At 39.4% G+C, this 19,465-nt stretch overlaps 1 protein-coding gene across 3 annotated transcripts in view; it reads left to right on the top strand.

Annotated features, from left to right (window-relative positions):
- The first annotated feature begins 526 nt into the window (after positions 1–526).
- epc1a (enhancer of polycomb homolog 1 a) overlaps positions 527–19,465 on the top strand; it is a 31,516-nt gene continuing 12,577 nt past the window's right edge. Inside the window, exons 1-8 of one of the 3 annotated variants that reach the window (XM_079259877.1) lie at positions 527–780; positions 2,079–2,199; positions 13,771–13,930; positions 15,360–15,505; positions 15,873–16,079; positions 16,406–16,554; positions 17,751–17,904; positions 19,275–19,433. In XM_079259877.1, the coding sequence (XP_079116003.1) occupies positions 13,831–13,930; positions 15,360–15,505; positions 15,873–16,079; positions 16,406–16,554; positions 17,751–17,904; positions 19,275–19,433 (915 nt within the window). In that variant the 5' untranslated portion in view covers positions 527–780; positions 2,079–2,199; positions 13,771–13,830. Of the gene's footprint in view, positions 781–2,078; positions 2,200–7,144; positions 7,511–13,770; positions 13,931–15,359; positions 15,506–15,872; positions 16,080–16,405; positions 16,555–17,750; positions 17,905–19,274; positions 19,434–19,465 lie in introns of those variants that run through there. The other 2 variants (XM_079259878.1, XM_079259876.1) reach the window with 2 other exon arrangements.

Here is a 19,465-nt window from a genome sequence, read left to right on the forward strand (position 1 = left end):
GGGGCAGTGATGAGGGGTGGAGGGGGCTGAACAGCTCTGGTGGCAGTTACATAACAAATGTTGCAACTGTACTAGAAGAATAAAGAAATGTTAATGACTGAGGTGAAGGATAATTTGGTGGTTATTGAGTAATTGAAATAAATGTCATGTTTTTTCAATTCCTTTTTATTAGTACTCACTTAAGATTTTTATTTATATTATTATTATTAATATTAATTATTATTATTATCATTATTATTAGTAGTAGCAGTTTTAGTAGTAGTACTCACTTAAGCTTTTTATTTATATTATTATTATTATTATTATTGTTATTTTATTGTTGTTATTATTATTCTTTTTATTTTATTATTATTTATATATTTTTTATACTTGTTATAAATAATAACAAAAATTTATTGATTTATTCAGGTATTGGAGGGGACCAGTGAGCTAATCTTCCCTGAGCTCTTTACAGCTGATTGGTGGAAATCATTGGCCAATCACAATTCGCCTGCAAAGTGGCTTGGTGGTCAGTTTGGATCTTTTTTTTTTTGGTCGAAGTAACCTTTACGAACTGTACTAATTTGCTGCAATCGCCATGGTATCGCCGCGTTTATCCAAGGTTAAGCCTACGACGCCCTCTCGGTCGGATGTAACCGGACTTTCCAAAACAGAAAGACAAAATTTTTTTGTCCATTGAGGCGTCCAAAAGGGAGCTAACCATCGTTAGCATTCGGCTAGCATGACAACCATAAGAACTGCCATCATCACAATCGTCCCTTCTGGCAATGCTATCAGAAGGTAAATTGCTACTCAAACATGTTGTCGTTTCTTCTATGTCGTCTTTGTAGGAAATTAAAGTGGACAAATGAGTTACGAGTTCAAGCGAAAACTGGGGGTAGGCTGCCTGCAAACTCTTAGCAGGCTAGTAAATGGCGCAGGGTCAGGGTAAGTAGGCTAAGCTAGCCTCCAGCTAGCAGCCTGTCAGCTTGTTGTAGCAGGGTTGTGTAGCCTCTCCTTGTGTAAACACAGCTGGGTCGAGACAAGTGATTACCGTCGACGGTTGTCTTTCTGGTCGACCTCGTAGTGGGCCATGTTTGTGGTCCGCATATGGTTGTAACAGTGTTTGCCCTAATTTGCTGTCGTGTCCTGCTCTGTTAATCATTCTGCTCCATTTAAGGAATTTGTTTTGTCCCAAAACTTGTTGGATGTTTTAAAAGCCAACAAAGGTACTTGCTTTTTTTTTTTTTTATTTTTTATTTTATTTTTATTTTTATAGGAATCCGGATCTTTTGTGTGAATTGAAACGGAGCAAATGTGAAGACAATAGTCAGTGCTGGTGTATGGTTGTAATAGTACAGTTGTGCTCATATGTATTCAGACCCTTTCATTTAAGAAAAGGCTGAATTTACAACAGTCACTTAAATAATTGGAGACTTAAAAAAGGAACAATAACTAAAAATTTGCAAAAGTATAATTTAGTCATATAAGACACTGTTTTTTCATTTAATTGAGTTGAAAGGAAAAAAAAGGTCCTGGACAAATTAGAGCACTTTTCTGTTGAACAGTGGGACAAAGTACCTGTCAACAGGTGCAGAAGTCTGACTGAGAGGAACAGAAAACACCTGACTGGAGCGGAAACTTTTAAGGATTGTTCAACAAAATATTGCTTTATGAGTGATGTAATATGTAATATTTTATCTTATTTGTTTGCTCTTTTAAAAAAAAAAAAAAATTTCTATTGGACCAGAATTTGAAAATAATGTAATGATTTTCATAAATTTTTTATTTTATTATTACTTTAGTCCGTTTCAGCTTATTTTACAGGCAGCTGTTTTTTTCCTTCTTTAATGAAAGGGTATGAATAAATATGAGCACAACTATAGAAAACCAAATTGTGCTCGATTTTTTTTGTTTTTCTTTTTCTTTGTAAACCTTCATATCTCATTTTAAATAGCCCCCAAGCAACAATCAAATAACAAGACATTTAAAGTCAATACACGGGTTGTGTCATAAGCTTCTTAATTTTATTTACACTTTGCTTTGGACATATTTAACTTCCTTAATGTTTCCACTAGTCTGTTTCTCTTGTTTTACAGGCCTCCATTACTGACTACAGATGTGAGTCTATTGCTCCCAAGTGGATGATGATTATCATGTCTGCCTTGCACATCCTGAACATTTGTATGTGCTCACAGGAATCTACAACAACCCTCACAGGTTATTTGCATTTATTAATGTCTTGTTCAACTATGCATATAAAATGATTTAGTCATAGCTCCAGCATCTCACAGTTTGAAAACAGGAAGCTGATTCAAAATGGCGATATTTTTTACGATGACCCAAGCTTTAAATGTCTGCATCCATTAATCTCTCCTCATCGTGCTGGACTTCAAACTATTGTTTTATTTAGTACCATCCAAGTCATCTGTCTGTAATATTTCAGGTACACCATTGTTAGGTATATAAGCATCAGTGGTACAAATTGTTCTTTTTGTTTTTTCATCATGATTTAATTAATATTAAGCTGTTATCACAGCATAGGGGCACGTGTGACAAGATATCCATCATCTAGGACTTTGGAGTCTTAAATTCCATCTAAGCCTGTAGCAATAAGTCAATTAATCACAGAATAAGATAAAATAAGTGCAATAAGTTTGCAGGATGCAATCATTTTCCTTTTTCTTTTCTCGCTCGAGTGTTTGTTTTAAGACAATATTAACTAAACACGGCAACACAACGAGCTTCCATCTGCATTTAAAACACAATCATCAACTGCAGCTTTCCCAGCTGGGAAAAAAAAGACCTTAAACAGGCTAGTTCCACCTTCCTGACTGTCCACTCTCATTGGGGTGTTTAGCCGACAGATTAACTACCAACAGGACAGTGCAACATGGTGTGCACTCAGACAGCATGGTTAGTAAAGTGATGCTGCCCTTTAATATTGTTAAAAAGGCGACATTTTAAAAAAGGTTGCAAACATTTCACTGCCAGTATTAATTGCCTGGATGAACATACAAATTACAAACAGTATTTCCACTTTATAATGACATGAACAATGCGATTTTACCATTCCACCTCTGGTCAAGTCCAAACATGTCCCCTTATGTAACTGTGTTACATAGTGTCTAAAAAACCACGTGTCAGGAATAATCCTGATGTTTTAGCAGACTGGGGACTGGATGAGCATAAACTAGTCTGCACATCGAGCTAAATGATCTTTAGAAATTTAAGCCTGTTTATCTTTGAAAGGCTGTACTTGTATTATTATTGGTTTATTGTTATTTTAGTTGAAAATTGTCTCAAAATGTCAACAATCGTTCAGCGCAATATTATTGTCTATCGCCATCATTTGTGAAACAATTAATCGCATGGTTAAATTTGTAACCGTGACAGGCCTAAATCCATCCATAGTTTTGCAGAAGTCACTTTTCCTGCTGTCATATTCACATCAAGCACTACAAAGCAGGTTCAACACAGCCAAGATTTCTGTCTGGATTCTGGCATATGTTATAACAGCTGCACCTTGCAGAACTCTGGCAGGTTTTCTTAGTGATGACGGCTATAATAGAATCCATCTTGTATCTCACGTGTACTGTGAGACCTCTCCAGCCAGTAAAAGCCAGTCTTGTCTTGACTCTGGTCTTATCCCTTTCTCTGTCTCTTTTCTTGTTCTTTTTCTTGCTTCCTCTGATATTCTCTCTTGCTTTTCATAGCTGAATCAACCACAGTGCACGTTCAAAACGAGCAGTGTGTTTATATGTACTTGCTAGTGTGTGATGTGGTGCATAAAGCAAAGAAGCTGCAACCTCATGTTGTCGCAGAAGAAAAAGAGGTATAATGTCGTTTTCAGTCTCGGGATGCTGTTGGGCAGCAACGCCATCAAAAGTCCAAATGATAGATGTTAGTTTTCCATCAAAGAAGTCTGAAACACTGAGTTTTAGGTCTGAAAGTTACACAATGCATCTTTAAGCTCCTGAACTTTTAACTTGACCAGAAGTGCATTTAGCTGAGTGACCTATAATAGCATTGAAATTAGAAGTCATTGATTATGTCAAAGCAAATTTTTGTTGATTGAATATTGTACATTATATAAGACAAATTCAGCTCTAAATACATCAACTGTATAGAACAGGCGTTTATGCTTGTTTACAGGGAAAAGTTATAACCAAAGAACTTATTCTGCCTTGACGGCTCACAATATGTCCATGGTAAGGTGACACAATCTCCATCTGGTTTACTGTAATTCCAAAGCTTCCTTGGTGGCAAAGTATCAAGATACATATTGATAACACAGTATATTACTTTAATCATTAGATTTTTAGTTATAATGCAGTTGAGATAAGATTAAAATGTGGTGTTTTGTATTTTTATTTTAGATAAATGGTTTAGAGCAGGGATCCTCAATCCAGGTCTTCGAGGACTGGTCTCCTGCAGGTTTTCCAAGTGTCCCAGCTGCAACACACCTGATTTAAATCAATGTGTATTTAGCAGACATATCCAGAGCTTGTCTGAGTCTGGTATGTTCCAGCAGGGGCACCAGGAAAACCTGCAGGACTCTGGGCCTGGAGAACCAGGGTTGGGTATCCCTGGTTTAGAGTGTATCTGTACATATCACTAAGGCCAAATTGTTCATGCAGAATCCTTTTTATTTTGTTTTGTTCATCACTTGAAATGTGATGTTATTTATATAACTAGATATTTCTTAGCTGACAGATTCATGTCTGTGAAATACTATCAGACGCACTGCGTTGCTGCTGGTGAATCTGACCTTGCACAGTTTGCTCTTCACAAGAGGTTGATTTTAAATGAACAATCAAACTTTAACCACAAATGTTGGGCCCATTGGACAATCTCATTATGTTCTATAAGCTTGCTCATATTAACAATCTTATCTTAACAATCTTATTAACAGTCTTCGAGCCAATACGTTACAGTATTAGTACAGGAAGGACAGATCTTTTTTTGTTTTCTTTGTTTAAAGAATTATTAGTTTTCTCATCCAACCCCTCTATGTAGTTATAGATGGAATATAAACAGATGACAGCCTCCGTGTATTTGTCACTGCCCTGTTTTGGTTACAATCAAAGAGCTGCACTGATGCCTTTTTTTTATATATATATTTTTTTTTTTTGTAAGAAATATTAACACTTTCTCAAAGTGATCAGAAATTGCAACTCCTTTATTTTTTTCATTTATAAGGAACAATGCTTATTAATGATGGAAGTAAGATTTTAAATATGCCAAAATTAGTGACAATTTTCCATTTGCAGTCCCCGTCAGATCAAGTCAACAATGTACAACAGAAATAACAGAGTCAAAGACAAAGATCATACTCACAATCCAGCAGTCTTTGTCAGCCTTAAAACAGGCTTTAATCCCAGATTTGATGTCTGAGCCTTAATTTTAAAGCAACATGACTTTAAGCTGGCATCTGATTTTTAACAGCCATGCTCAAGCTTTTTTTGTTTTATTGTAAATAATGTGAGCAGTCTGGTGTTATGTATCTGATGCTGCTGAGGCCTTTCTGCACGAGCTGAAGCCACATCTTGGTTCGTTATTACCAAAGAGAGAAAAAACAGCCAACAAACCTGAATGCCTCACACTGCCTTTGCACAGATTGTGCTCTGTGATGCCCACCTTCAGTTTATTTACTTCATTGACGAGGCAACATTAGGTCCAGCTAATTGCAGCCATAGTCTATATGCGTAACGCAATACACCACAAAGTTTGCAAAGAATGATGTAATTGACAGTTATGTTGCTTCCACCAATTATCACATTTTGCGCATTCTGCTTTATTATTGGCGTGTAGATTCTTCTATATAAATGTATACATTTACGTTTTTTTATTCACATTAATAAGACTTAGGGAAATGTTTATCAGTATCTGAAGGAAGTTGCTTTGTAGCAGTTGCTCAATAGTAGAAGTTTTGATATCACACATGACTCAGAACAGAAGAATACAAGAAAACACCCTGAGAACGTCTGGATTGATGACTTTGCCCACTGTGCTGGGAGGAAAACAAAGACAACCAAGATGGTGTGTGAAAATTCAGTGCACTGTGTGAAAGTTGCCCCTCAGTTGGCAGCTCCATATCTGGGGCTGCAGAAACATTCAAAATTCATTGATCGGGGTGACTCAGTTTGATAATAAAAGAGGCAAACCCCTTTTCTTGCTACTCTTTCATTTGTTCATGTTTGCCCAAACTGCTTGAAAACCAACTATGGTGACTTTGTGGAACAGCAGCTCCTTCTGTGGAGAAATCTCAGCAGTGACAGCACATGAGCTTTAACCGTGTTAACAGGATTTATGCATTAGTATAAGAACAGCAGCAGATCATTTAAAATCAGTGCACAGTTGAAGCAAAGTAACATTTAGACCACATGGTGGTGATGAATGCAAAACATATTAATTCATTTGGTAAATCACGTCATCTTTAGCTCCACATTATGTTCTTTTCGCACCCTGGGCACTCGCTGCTTGAACTATTACCTTCAGGAAGAAAGTATAGATCATTCAAGACAAAGATAAACAGATTTAAGAACAGTTTTTTACCCAACGGCAGTCATTATTTTAAATCCTGCCAATCATGGATGATTGAGTTGGGGCAGCAGAGGATACACTTGTGTTGTTTGTATATTTTATTTATCTTTATCTTTTTATAGTAGGTTTTATTTAATGAATGAGGCATCAGCTAAAATGGCACTTTAAATGTCGTTGTAGTTGTTACAATGACAATAAAGTTTATTCTATTCTATGATAGAAATTTAAGTAGTTGCCTACTTTACAAAGTTAAACAACATAACTTGGTTTTAAGTAAAATATAACTCTTAGATGTGTGTAGAAGCGCACTAAGCTGTTGTCTGATTTTATATAGATTCATTTTGTGGCACATTAAATAAAAGTTGTGGTGCGTGGACATGATCTCGCAGGATAAGAGCAGCCCGAGCCCGGCAAGTTCACATCCCATCATCAGCATCCAGCTCCTCGTCCCCTTCCCCTCCCTCCTAACCCCTGAAGGGTTTTTTCGAGCGCGCACGCGTGCGAAACTGCGTGGGAATGGTTGTTCGTGTGATCGAGGGGGTTGGGCCGCTTGCAGAGAGCGGTGAGCTGCATGAGTTTGTAATGTCCGCCATGTTGGCCATGGCGTATTGAACCGGGGAGGAACAGCGGAGCGTAGGAGCAAAAGAGACCGATAGAGAGCGACCGAGAACCGGGCCCGCCCGGCTCTGTTGCCGCTACTACGGACCTAAGCCCGCCTTCAATCGACCGGCTGACTTGAGACCGTCACAGATTTATCCATGAGAACTCGAAGCAGGCCTGCTATTACTCCTAGCAGAGCGTATAGATTTATGCTGCATCTTTTATAATAAAAATGAGTAAATTGTCGTTTCGGGCACGGGCGTTGGATGCTAGTAAGCCCCTGCCCGTTTTCCGTTGCGAGGATTTGCCGGACCTGCACGAATATGCCTCCATCAACCGAGCAGTACCGCAGATGCCAACTGGGATGGAAAAAGAGGAGGAATCGGTATGTAATTTCATTTGCAACTCGGCTGCTGGTGGATCTTTTGAATGTGTTCATGTCAGAGGCGCCACTATGTTGCCTGCGCAAGCTTGTGCAAAATGGCCGCCATATCTGCCGTTTCGTGCACACGACGGATTTCGATGAATACTGAATTTAGCCCAACTCTTCCACCGGAGTTTGTATTAAAAGGTTGCAGAATTGCGTTATTTTATTTCTTGTTCGTGTTTTCTTGAGACGTTTTCCTGAAATCGGCGCCCAAATGCACAAAGAAATCACGTGACTTGATTCGGCACCTCCATTTTGTTGACTTTCTGGTTGGTAAAGGCGAGCGGTGCGGGCCTCGGACGTGGTGTCGTTCCGGCGAATAAACGCCAGAGGGAGATACTGAGCCGGCTGCTTGGTTTGACAGCTCCAGCTCTGCCATGTGGTTGCTATCCAGTTTAACGGGAAATACACTGGGAAGAAAAGCAGAAGCTGGTCTCTGATTGTCCCAACGTAACTCACCATTAAGCTTTGTGTTGTAGAAACGTTATGTCCTTAGTGTGGTTGTAATGTTTAGGAAGACATATGATTGGCTAAAGGACCATTTTGAATGGAGTTGTGAAAACTGATTGCAGTATGAAGTGATGTACACTTTTTATAAACTGTTTCTTTTCCATGTACAAGTAATAAACCAAGTGTGTTTTGTGAGTTTACACTGTAATTTGAATATGTTAGAAGGAATCACTTTAAAGTTGTCATGCAAAGTATTGTAGGCTTACTTTGCTTTTAAATGAATGCTTCATTCATATATTTACATACTTGAACTGTCTAAAACTCCAGTCCTTGAGGGTTGGAATCCCACAGGTTTTGGTTGTTTCCCTCTACCAACACAGCTGATCCAAATCAAATTAATTCAGCAGCTTCTTGTCACCCTATTTATGAATTTTGGTTGGGTGTGTTGGAGCATGGAGGCAACAAAAACCTGCAGGATACCGGCCCTTGAGGACCGGAGTTTGACATCCCTGGTCTAAAAGCAGGAGAGCGTGAGCCATTGCCAGATCTTGTGGTGAATATCTCAGTAACTTGTATGCCTCCGAGATGCAACCACAGATGGAGACACAAGAAAAGCACTACTGCACAGTCAGCAGAAATCCTGCATGCCCCCCACCCTGCCTCCCTGGCCTTCCCCCCACATACTGTACACATACACTCATTACATAACAGCGTGACAGAAAAGATAAAGAGGACAGTTTTACTACAAGGCAGTGCATGGCTTAGATCCCTGACCTACATCCTGTTCATCAACAATGGAGTGTTGCAGTGCAGAGCAGATTAAGTGACCACACATGGGACTTAAAATGATGTTAATATAAGCAGCAAGCACTCACCATGTTAGATATTTTTGCATTTATGGCATGAGCATGTGTGTACGACATTATATCTCCTTTTCATATATACATGATTTGAAACCCTTATTTTAATTCACTTTGACATGCAAAATTTGTGCCATCAGTATTTTCAGTGGAACTGAATACCTGATGTTTCAGGCAGTAAAAAGTCATTCTACAAATTAAAATTGTAGCTTTGTTTTTAATATTTGTTTTACATTTAAGAATCAAATCCATGTGCTTGGGTGTATTGAATGGTGGTATTTGCACTTAACTATAGAGGGTCCTCATTCAGAGGAGCAGGTGGAAATCATGGCAAGAGGCGCAAAATGTAAATGGATAATGAAAGTCTTGGTTTAAGAAGGGTAAATATGTATTTTACGAAGGACACTAACATAAAGCAAATGTTTGCCAGTCTGTTGGAGTAATACAATGAGTTTAAATGTTAAGGTACCCAAAACTGTGTAGTCATTGTATTATTTCAGTAGTGTGAACTTGGCTTTGTCTTGATTTGACATACTATAGCACGATGGGGCAACTGAACTGCTTGTTTTTTGTGGTTCATAAAAGGGCCTCATGGTTATTCTCTTACTGGCTATTCATGCATGTAACGAAATAGAGATTGTAGATTTAGTTTTGGGTAGAATTTTTCACTGTGTACTCCATTCACCATATAGATCACCATCCTCAACACTTTTACCTTTTCTTTGATCGGCATGAGCTGAAAGCACCTGTAGGAGGCAGCACTTATGTTGCCATGGTAACTTTCATTGGTGTCATCCATTTTTCTTGGGAACATTTGTTGGAAGGAAGATGCAGTGCTTTGAGAAATAATTGTTCATTTATTTCTTCATCTGCAGTTGTGGTAGAGATGGAAAAAGAGAACAGCTGCTGTGAAGTCTTTTTTTTTTTTTTTTATGGTGGTGCATATTTTTTTTATTACAGGACTGTAACAACTTTCTTTGGGTTTGTCTCTTGTTTCCAAGTTTACTTTGATATTAATTAAGGACAAAAGGGAAAGCATCCTTCTGTCTGATATAGCAGTTGTTTTATCTTTATACATTTGTGAAGGCAACGTTATTCCATTTGACAAAATTTGAAGGAACACATTTTGCAATTTGAATTGCATCTTTTTCAATAAATAAGTTGCTTGCTTTAGCTAGATAATAGAAATTTTGTGATGCATTATGAAACAAGTTCAGTGTGATCACTGAAAACATTTGTGATCACAAAAAACATACAAAAGACAAATTATATAATAAAATTTATCATGAAATGATGTATGTTTAATTGGTAAAATTATCTTTAAAACTATTGTATTATTTAGTTCCAACACATTCAGCCTCCAGAAATGGCTCGTGATGTTGTCCTGAGTTGCCCTGTCATGCACATCCAGGATAACTTGGGGATTATCTGTATCAGATGTGATCTCGCTACAGGAGCTGGTCTGTCATGTTTGTGGGGTTTGAGGTTTGCAGGACATGATGCAGAAGGTTTCCTGCAGAAATCTTTTTTTGTTCATACACATTGAGGTAAACCAGGCCACTGAATTATCGTACCTATTATATATTTGCAGGCAGGGAAAAAAGCTAAAGGCAGCAAATATCATGGCTTACACTCTGTAGTAGTACATTTCTCAGTTTGTCATAATCACTGTGGACACCCACAAGAAAGTTGTCGGGCTAAAGTAAACACATTCTGAAATTTTCGTTGTAATAAACCTATCATCTGGGTTTGTTTAATTGACTTAGATCACTGCCTTTCTCATGTAGTCATACGATAACTTGCATGTCAAGTTAAAATAGTTGCAGTTGGTCTTAAAATGACCTATTTCATGTTTTCCCTTTAGGTGCCATTCACAAAAGCCCCATAATCTCCACTTGCCTCATTCCCCACTAGAGGAAATCCCAAGCTGTGGTTGTGAGGATCACAGCTGCAAAAGATCAGGATAACTTTAGGTCATAGGAGGGTTAGGGCAGCCTGCTGCAAGCTGCCATGGCTGTTTTACACAGAAGTCTGGAAAAAGCAGCTTGGTTTTGAATTGGTTCATGCACTATTTTTACAGAATACCAGCTGTAGCAGTGGCTGCAAGGTGAGCAGCTAGCTTCGTGAGAACAGTCGCCCAGGGTGTAACACACGCCAAGTCCATCGCAACTTTATTGTTTGTTGTTGGTTAAAGTATTTTTATGTACATGTTGCAACAGTATTTGCAGCAATGGCGTCGGATCTACCACAGATATCGGCAAAGGTTTGCTTTCAAAAGCAGCAAAAGTTTGTGTCAATCAGAACAAGTGGCTAAAAGCAGAGTGCAAAAAAAAATGTCTGTTTCTGTGCTCAGTTGAAGCCAAAATCTTACGCAAGACTCAATATATTGCAAAACCCTAGCAGAAAGCCCGTTCAGCGCGGGTACCTTAGCCAGTTCTGTTGACTATAGCTGGTTTGGCTTTTCCACATCCAGAAGGCCACAGGAGTGCATAACTTTTAACTTTCTGCACTGTATGTTGGGGTGCTTTTAGATGATATCAGGAGGAAAATGAGAACACTTAACTCATGTTCTTCCACTGCTGCGCTTCACATCTGTCTAGAATTAAACAGAGTAAATACTACACTGGTTTTCAACTTTTAGACATTTGAACTGGCCGGTTTGCTCTTCCTAGTCCTGTCCCCTGATAAAAGTGGTTCTTTGTTCTGGCCTAGCAAAGAGTTGATGCAGCAGTGGCACTGTTTGACTTTTAAAATACATAACACTACAAAGTGTAAGTGGTTAGAAATTAGGCTGTTTCAGACCTGAACCACTTGGGTGGGAAATCCCTGCCCAAGTTGTGGCAGAAATATTTTTTAACACACATGTACAATTGCTTCTGCTTGCCATTGTGCAGTTCAGGCGGCATGCCCTCTTATAAAACTGAATTTGCTGTGTTCTCACCTCTACTTTTCCACAGGGAGATGGAATATTGTATACTACTCTTACCCAGTGGTGCGAAAGCGGTTTTCTATGTTTTAACTTGCTGAATACTGGGGGTGGTCAGTCTAAAGTTCACACAAAGCTGTTACTGGGTTGCCGTTGAGCATGGCTAAATGAAACTTGTTCCTGGACAACTTGAAGACAAAACAGCAGCTGTAGTCTGTTGTAGTACTCTGGACACACTGCATATGGGAGTTTAACACATGCTCAAAATATCTTATGCAGTTGCATTAAAAATAACCTGTCACCTCAACATTGTGTTAAATTACAACTGATGTGTGATCAGATCATTTATCTGGTTGCAGATGTCATTTAGAGCCACCAGAAGTTAGGCTGAGCCTTTTTCTTAATGTGGTCAGGTGAACTTTAAACATCACAGATTCAGTGACATGTTAACTTTTGTGTATTGTGGCGCTGGGATCACCCAATCCAGACCTCTATACCAGTGTCTTGCAGATTTGCCTGTGTTCCTTCAACACAGCCAACTCAGTCACACGCCATTGTGCAGAGCTTCTCGGGCTTTTGAATATATTTAATTTGAGTAAGATCTGTTGAAGCTGGGACAAATTGCAAACCTGCAGGACACTGTCCCAAGATGTCTGGATTTGGTGAGCCCCACCATTGAAGAGGAAGTATACTGTTGGCCTAGATAAACTTAATGGGGGGCAGATGGTCTGGACTTGTGCTCATGTTTGTCCTTTCATGTGGTTGTCCTGTATCTCCATACAAAGCTCCCCACGGCTCTGGGTTGTACTTAAGGCCCTAATCACTTTAAACTCCCACAGAAGTAGATGCGGTTAGATTTCAGGTAATGACAAATCACAAAAAAAAAGTACAACACTGCTATGATTCTCGTGATTTTATCAACATTGGCCCATATCTCAAAATCCAGCCATGAAACTGGTTGTGAACTGTGTGTAAAGCGTGTAGGAGCGCTGTTAAAATACTTGTTAAAGCAAACTGGGCTGCAAGTCAGTCTGACTGGATTGGCCATCTGTTGCATCAACTACCGAATAAGCCTACAAGGATTGTATACTACAAATACTGCAGCATACATTAGAGTAAGCTGCAAGCTTTTATTTATTTATGTAGCATATCACAAACCAGGGCTTAAATTGTCACTGCTTGATGAAAACTATTCTATTCTGTTCTGTTGTCATTTAGCAGACGCTTTTATCCAAAGCAACTTGCATATGAGAGTGAGAACAACACAAGCATGAAATCAAACAGTAGAGGACATCATAGGAAGGTGCTGGTGGACTGCTGGAGTCCAGTTGGACGTCGGTCTTGACGTATAGTGCTACAGGCTTGGTTTTGTTTTTATTTTTTTGTTTGTTTTTCCCCACCCCACAATATTACCTATGTTAAGATACAAAGAATAATTACCATAATATTTGTTGCAAAGAACTGGGCTAAGTTCTCTGGCTCACAGTTGCTTAATGAGTCCAAGGGTTAAATTACTATCTAAAGTTGTTTGTTCTGCCAGCGTACTTTCATTGTCTACTGCTACTGATGGTTCAGATATAATCCCACAATGTAAAATGTGTAACATTTCTGTTAAACATTAGGTCTAGATTTTCATCGTGACTAGTTTTAATATTTGTTTTTGCTTCAGATGCACAAATAAACATGCACCACTTTTATGGTAGTTAGGATTTTGCAGCGCTTCAGTGTTCCTGTACTGACTGCAGCTCACCTTTTTGAGTATACTAAAATAAAATATTCTCAGACTACCTCTAAACCACTCTATGGATAGTTCTTTTTAGTCTGATTACTTATGCTTATACACACACTAACATGCACTAACAAATGATCTAAAGTGTGAGGAAATGATCTGAGATGAGTTTTAAAGCCTAAAAACAGAAAAATAAAAGTAATTTAAAAGCACAACTTAATCAGTTTAACTTCTTTCTCCTTTTCTGCTACAGGAGCACCATCTCCAGCGGGCAATCTCGGCACAGCAGGTCTATGGCGAGAAGCGGGACAACATGGTTATCCCCGTCCCCGAGGCGGAGTGCAACATCACGCACTACGAGTCCCTCTACCCCGGGGAGTTTAAAATGCCAAAGCAGCTTATTCACATACAGCGTGAGTAGCAGGCTGCCTGCAGCTGGATTATCTTCTTAGGCTGTGCTAGTGGTCTGTGGGCACGTGGTGATGTTGCTGTTTGGAAGGAAGTGGAAGCTTTTTCTGTCTGCTTGAGAGATTTGTTGGCATGTGTGGAGTTTGTGGGAGGCATTGGCTACTAATTTAAACGGACATTGTACAAAAGGAAGTTGTTGTCTCCCATGTTTTCTGCTCTGTGGTAGGGTTGCAACAAGATGAAGTTTCGTAGTGTTTGATGTAAAAATAATTTTTAACCTACTTTTGCAACAGAACAATGTGAAACGATACTGGAAGAAAAGAAGGTGAAAATAGGTAGAAGATCCTTCTTGTCTGATTAATCAGCTTGCGCCATGCACTTCTGGGAACAAATACTTCTTGTGTTTTCCATTTCTTTATGGGTCACTGGAGCTCATAATCCAAGTTTTATAATACTAATATAAATACATTTCATACTAGTTCTTCAAAGTAAAAATAATGAATCTGGAGAGTGGCATGAAAAACGTTAGAGACAATGATGATGAGTCTATGCGAGCAAATCAGTCTGATGAGGGATGCATAACATTTTTAAAATGCCTTCTGATAGTGACTGTAGATTAAACTTTTTTCCCACTATGGAGCTTACAGTAGCTAATGGATTTGAGCATCTTGAAGGTGAGCCACTGCCAGAAAGTTTAGCCAGGAAGTTAAGGCTTTATTTACAAGCAATAGGCTGGTTATATTCTGCCATCTGATGCCTGCGTTTTCTCAAAGTGCTGCTGTTTTATTAAAGGTGACCTCATTTTCATCAAGCTTGTAAGTTAGGTGCAACACCACTGGGACTAAAGATGGAATCAAACCCAGTGGTAAAATTGTGTCTAATGGTGACATAGTGTGTGATATTACTTCACAAACCGCTAACTAAAACATTTAAAGGCAACTCAACACGATTTTTTAAAGACTGCATCTGTCACTTTGAGACACGTACAGTATGGGGGAATAAAGCCAGCTGATGGTTCTTTTTTGTTCGTTTTGCCTTCATCTTGTTTTTTTATAGTCATGCCTGTGATGCAAAAACATTTGAAAAAGCAACATTATTTGTGCATTAGCGATTAATCGTGTAATTGCTGTGATTTGTGATAACTATAATTTGTACATAATTATCTTTCATAGTGGGTGAAACAGAAAACTGTTCTATTTCCACATCGTTTCCAACCCTTTGCATTTATTGTGGATGTTTTGGTTGTCCCAGACATGCTTTGAATTATTTTTTTTAGCTGTTGAGTCTCGGACAACCAAAAGGCACCAAGTGTATCTGGTTTTATTGAAAAGACGACTTCTTTGGTTAAAGGCTGAAGCACAGAACTGGTTTGTCTTTGACATAATGTAGTCCGTATTTCTCTTTCCTTTTAACACATTCCTTTTCATCTCCCAGCTTTTAGTTTGGATACAGAGCTGCCAGACTACGACCTAGATTCAGAAGATGAGACGTTTGTGAATAAGCTGAAGAAAAAAATGGAGATCACCGCCCTGCAGTTTGAAGAAATGATAGATCGACTGGAGAAAGGCAGTGGGCAGCAGGTACTGGGGAAAGTACTGGTTTGCATGGGTGGACACACATCTGTTGCTTTACTGTTGACAGAGTAATTACACTCATCGTTGTGGTTGAAACTATGCCTAACCTGTGTTTCAGTCACCTAAGGGCTGAATGATCCTCCATGACCTTAGCTTGTGCTGAAGTTATTACCTTTTCCATTTCTTAAAAGTTCATTTAACTCTAAACGTTTAATGGTTGAGTTGATGTGAGGTGACTGGAAACTAGAAAGCTGAAAATATGAAAAATAACTTGCTTCCTGTGTTTATTTATATGTGATGCATTAGTCATGTTGATACTTGTTGTCGGAATGTTCTGATGCACTAATCTTGTCTTGCTCGTGTCTCTCTGCAGCTCGTTAGTCTCCAGGAGGCCAAACTGCTGCTGAAAGAGGACGATGAGCTTATCAAGGAAGTGTTTGACTACTGGAGTCGTAAGAGGAAAACCTGTAAGGGAGGCTGCCTCATCCCTAGCGTCAAACAGGAGAAGAGGGATGGATCTAGCACCAGCGACCCTTACGTGGCCTTCCGCCGACGGACGGAGAAGATGCAGACCAGGAAGGTAATTATGATGCCGTTTAAGGCAAAATAAGTTTTTATACTTGTCTGTCCTGTTTTTATTATTTTATGGTCATGGAATTATCCCTGATGTCTTCCCAACTGTAATAGTTTCCAACTTCACAAACTATCTGGGGGGACTGTAGGTTGACAAAATGCATTCCTCTTATCTCTTACTTTTCTTTGCATAAGTATGTCAGTCATTTTCATCATCCAGAAATTACACGTTTAAAAAGCAGGTGAAAGTGTTATTAGCTTTTTTTTTTTTCTCTCTCTCTGAAAAGTATCATTGTCATGGCTTTGTCTGAGTCATCACTGTTCCATCGGCAGAATCGCAAGAACGACGAGGCGTCATACGAGAAGATGCTGAAGCTGCGCAGAGACCTGAGCCGAGCCGTCACCATCTTGGAGATGATCAAAAGGAGGGAGAAAAGCAAGCGGGAACTGCTGCACCTCACTCTGGAAATAGTAGAAAAGAGGTTGGAGAACCAGTTTGTCAAAACAGTCCAGAGTTTATCTTGTTTGTTGCTTTCAATGAGGCATTTTCAGTGGTTTTTAGGCTCCATTTTCACATGCTTGTCACTTTTATTGGGTTGGACCAGATTTCAGAAACACGTTCATTTGAAGTAGTAACTGGTTTGAAATTATGGCTTTGTCCTGATCTTTTGGGAATATTTCTAGTACAATTTTAAAACTGTTTGACTTGAATAAATGTGGTGCTTGGGATGGTGAAACACTGTCTGATCAGGCTTGTTTACTCATCCCTTTGAGAGCCAAAGCATGAAGCACTTGTTTGTGAATAATGGTGAACCACATATTTTCTGTGAGCTCAAGCGTCACCGCTGCTGTTAATTGGTGATGCTGTTAGAGACGCTGTTTTGCTTCAAATTATCAATTCAGAGTGCCCCTTGTTTATTCAGAAGTGTCAAGAGTTTATTAGCTTGTTGACTTCTTGGTGCCTGAAAGGGTACGTTTGTCTGGAAGGTAGGATGCTCAACTATATGGTTGTTATGAAATAAATTATGTTTATGTAGTTTATTCCATCCCAAGCTCTCTTCTGAATTGTTTTTTTTCCCCCCACTCTACGGAGGTTTTGTAATCCATCCAAATGTGACATCCGGATGGAATGAATTTCCTCTGAAAGTAGCTGTCGGTGCGAGCTTAAATTGGTCCCTTCTCCTTGAAGTGTTTTTGATTTGTAGTGACATTTCAATTTCCTCCTGTTATCTTGGCCTAGTTTCTGCCTGCACATTATGTCTAGTGTACACTCCCAGACTGGACCACTCTGTTCCCAGTAGATGGTTTCTACAGAGCATTCATTATATTTTGCATGTAAAGAGTAACCCAGGTGTTTACTATGTGAGCAGTATGTGTGTGTTTGGCGCTTTCTGTGCGCAGAAGTTGACGTTTATCACCTGCTAGAGTTGTGTGATGCTGTCGGTAATACACAACTTTGGCCATTTTGGAGATCGTTTACAGTATATAGTTATGTATGTATGCATGTGTGTGTGTATGATTTGATATTTTCTAGTTGAGTGTAATTGCTAAACTGTCATTCAGCCCAAAGTAAGACCATGATTACATACATGGCATTATCTTGTTTTTTCTGGGATTAGGTTTGTGTAATTTTGCTCCCCTGAATTCTCCTAATCCTCTACTGTCCTGTCGCTGTTAGGAACATAATGCCAGACTTTGGAAGTGAGGTGATGGCAGAAGCTCTGGCACAGCGGGCTCTGGTGAAGCCTGTCTACACCATCCCCATCATTCCCCTCTCCAGTAGTAACCAGTACAGACACCAGGACCACATGGACATGAAGGACTACAAGAAAGTAAGGCTGTGTACTTTCACAACATCTTTGTTTCCTTCTGTTAATGTCAGGGGCAGGACAAGAAATGTTTTTCTTTTTTCAGCTGCGACTGAGTGTGGGTGTTGGAACAGGATGTCTGTGGACACATGAATGCTGAATTGGTGTTTGTCCTTCACTTTAGCCAGTTTCTAACTCAGTTATGGCTTTTGAATGCTGTGTGCTGCAACTTGTACACACACTCTGCCCACACCTTGGCATTTTTATACATGACAATGTCTATAATTGTAAATAAATGACCCCCCCCCCCCCAGTGTTTCTCCTACAAATGCAGTGCGCCTTCTCCCTCGTACCTAAAGGTTATATCTTCCAGATTAATAACTCTAATAGAACGCAAAGACTATTTAAGCCAACGTAAAGTTAAAAATGAGCAGCAAGTGTGATAAACTATAATTTAAACTTCATTTGGACTTTGCCACAGTCAGAGCTTGGCGTTTGAGATTGAGAATGGCCTGTTGGAGTGATCACCAGTTTATTTTAATCACAGTTTTTCAGTGGAGAAAGGTTGCAAAAAAATGCTTATGTATGCCAGTAGCTAAGAAACTTTAAAGAAAAATCCAAGTAATGAGTAGTCAGCAGGTCAGACTTTTTAAATAATTTAAATAGCCCAAGAAAATTGTCACGCGTCTACTCACTTGTCCAAATGGAAATAAATAGTAGCTTGTAGATGGATTTGTTTCAACAATATTAACCTTGTGGTAATTTTCCTGACACCTAGAAAGTGAAAAACATTTAATATGAAGCTGTCACTCTCAATGCTCAGTAACATGGCACTTCATTACACATCCTGGGTGTGAACTCATTATAACTTCATTAGCTTCAGTGACCAACAGCTCTGCCTTCCCTCAGGGAGACATCTACATCCCCCTTTTTTTCCCTCTACCAGCTGGTTGACTTTCCCTTTTTGTTTACACTCATTTTTGGGTTAATGCTACCCCTCCTCCTTTCTTTCTTTATTGCATCGATTTGATGCAGCAGTTCCTCGCTGCAGAGTCTGCTTCTCTGTTTGCATTTTCCCCAAAGTCAGAAGAATGAAAAGAATCAGACTATTCCTGGTAGAGTTGGAGTCTGTTCAGACAGGGGGGGGGGTCATCCCAGTGGGGAAGTAGGGGTGAAAGGTGGTATGGGGTGTATTGAGGAGGGGGAAGAACAGCCATCTGGCTCGGCAGTGGCATCTGGCACGTGCCTTCATCTGCATATCAATGCCTCTACAGACTCCTAGCACGGAAAATCAGCCTTGGGGTACGGCATGCAGGCTTGTTGTGCGTTTGGAAATGTAATTTTGCTTACACAGACTGCAGTATAAACATGTTATTTCCTTCCTCTCATCAAAGCCGGAGAAGACGGAGGCAGTACGAACCAAAAGGAAATATGAAAAGAAACCCAAAATCCCTCCACTGTCAGCGCTTCAACATTCAGGGCCCTCCGTTTTCAATCCCAAGGACCTCAACCAGTATGATTTCCCCAGCTCAGATGAAGAACCCTTCTCACAGGTAACACTGTCTCAAATAAAAGTTGAAACAAA

This window comes from Telmatherina bonti (assembly GCF_933228915.1).
Source record: "Telmatherina bonti genome assembly, chromosome: 20".
Taxonomy (NCBI): Eukaryota; Metazoa; Chordata; class Actinopteri; order Atheriniformes; family Telmatherinidae; genus Telmatherina; species Telmatherina bonti.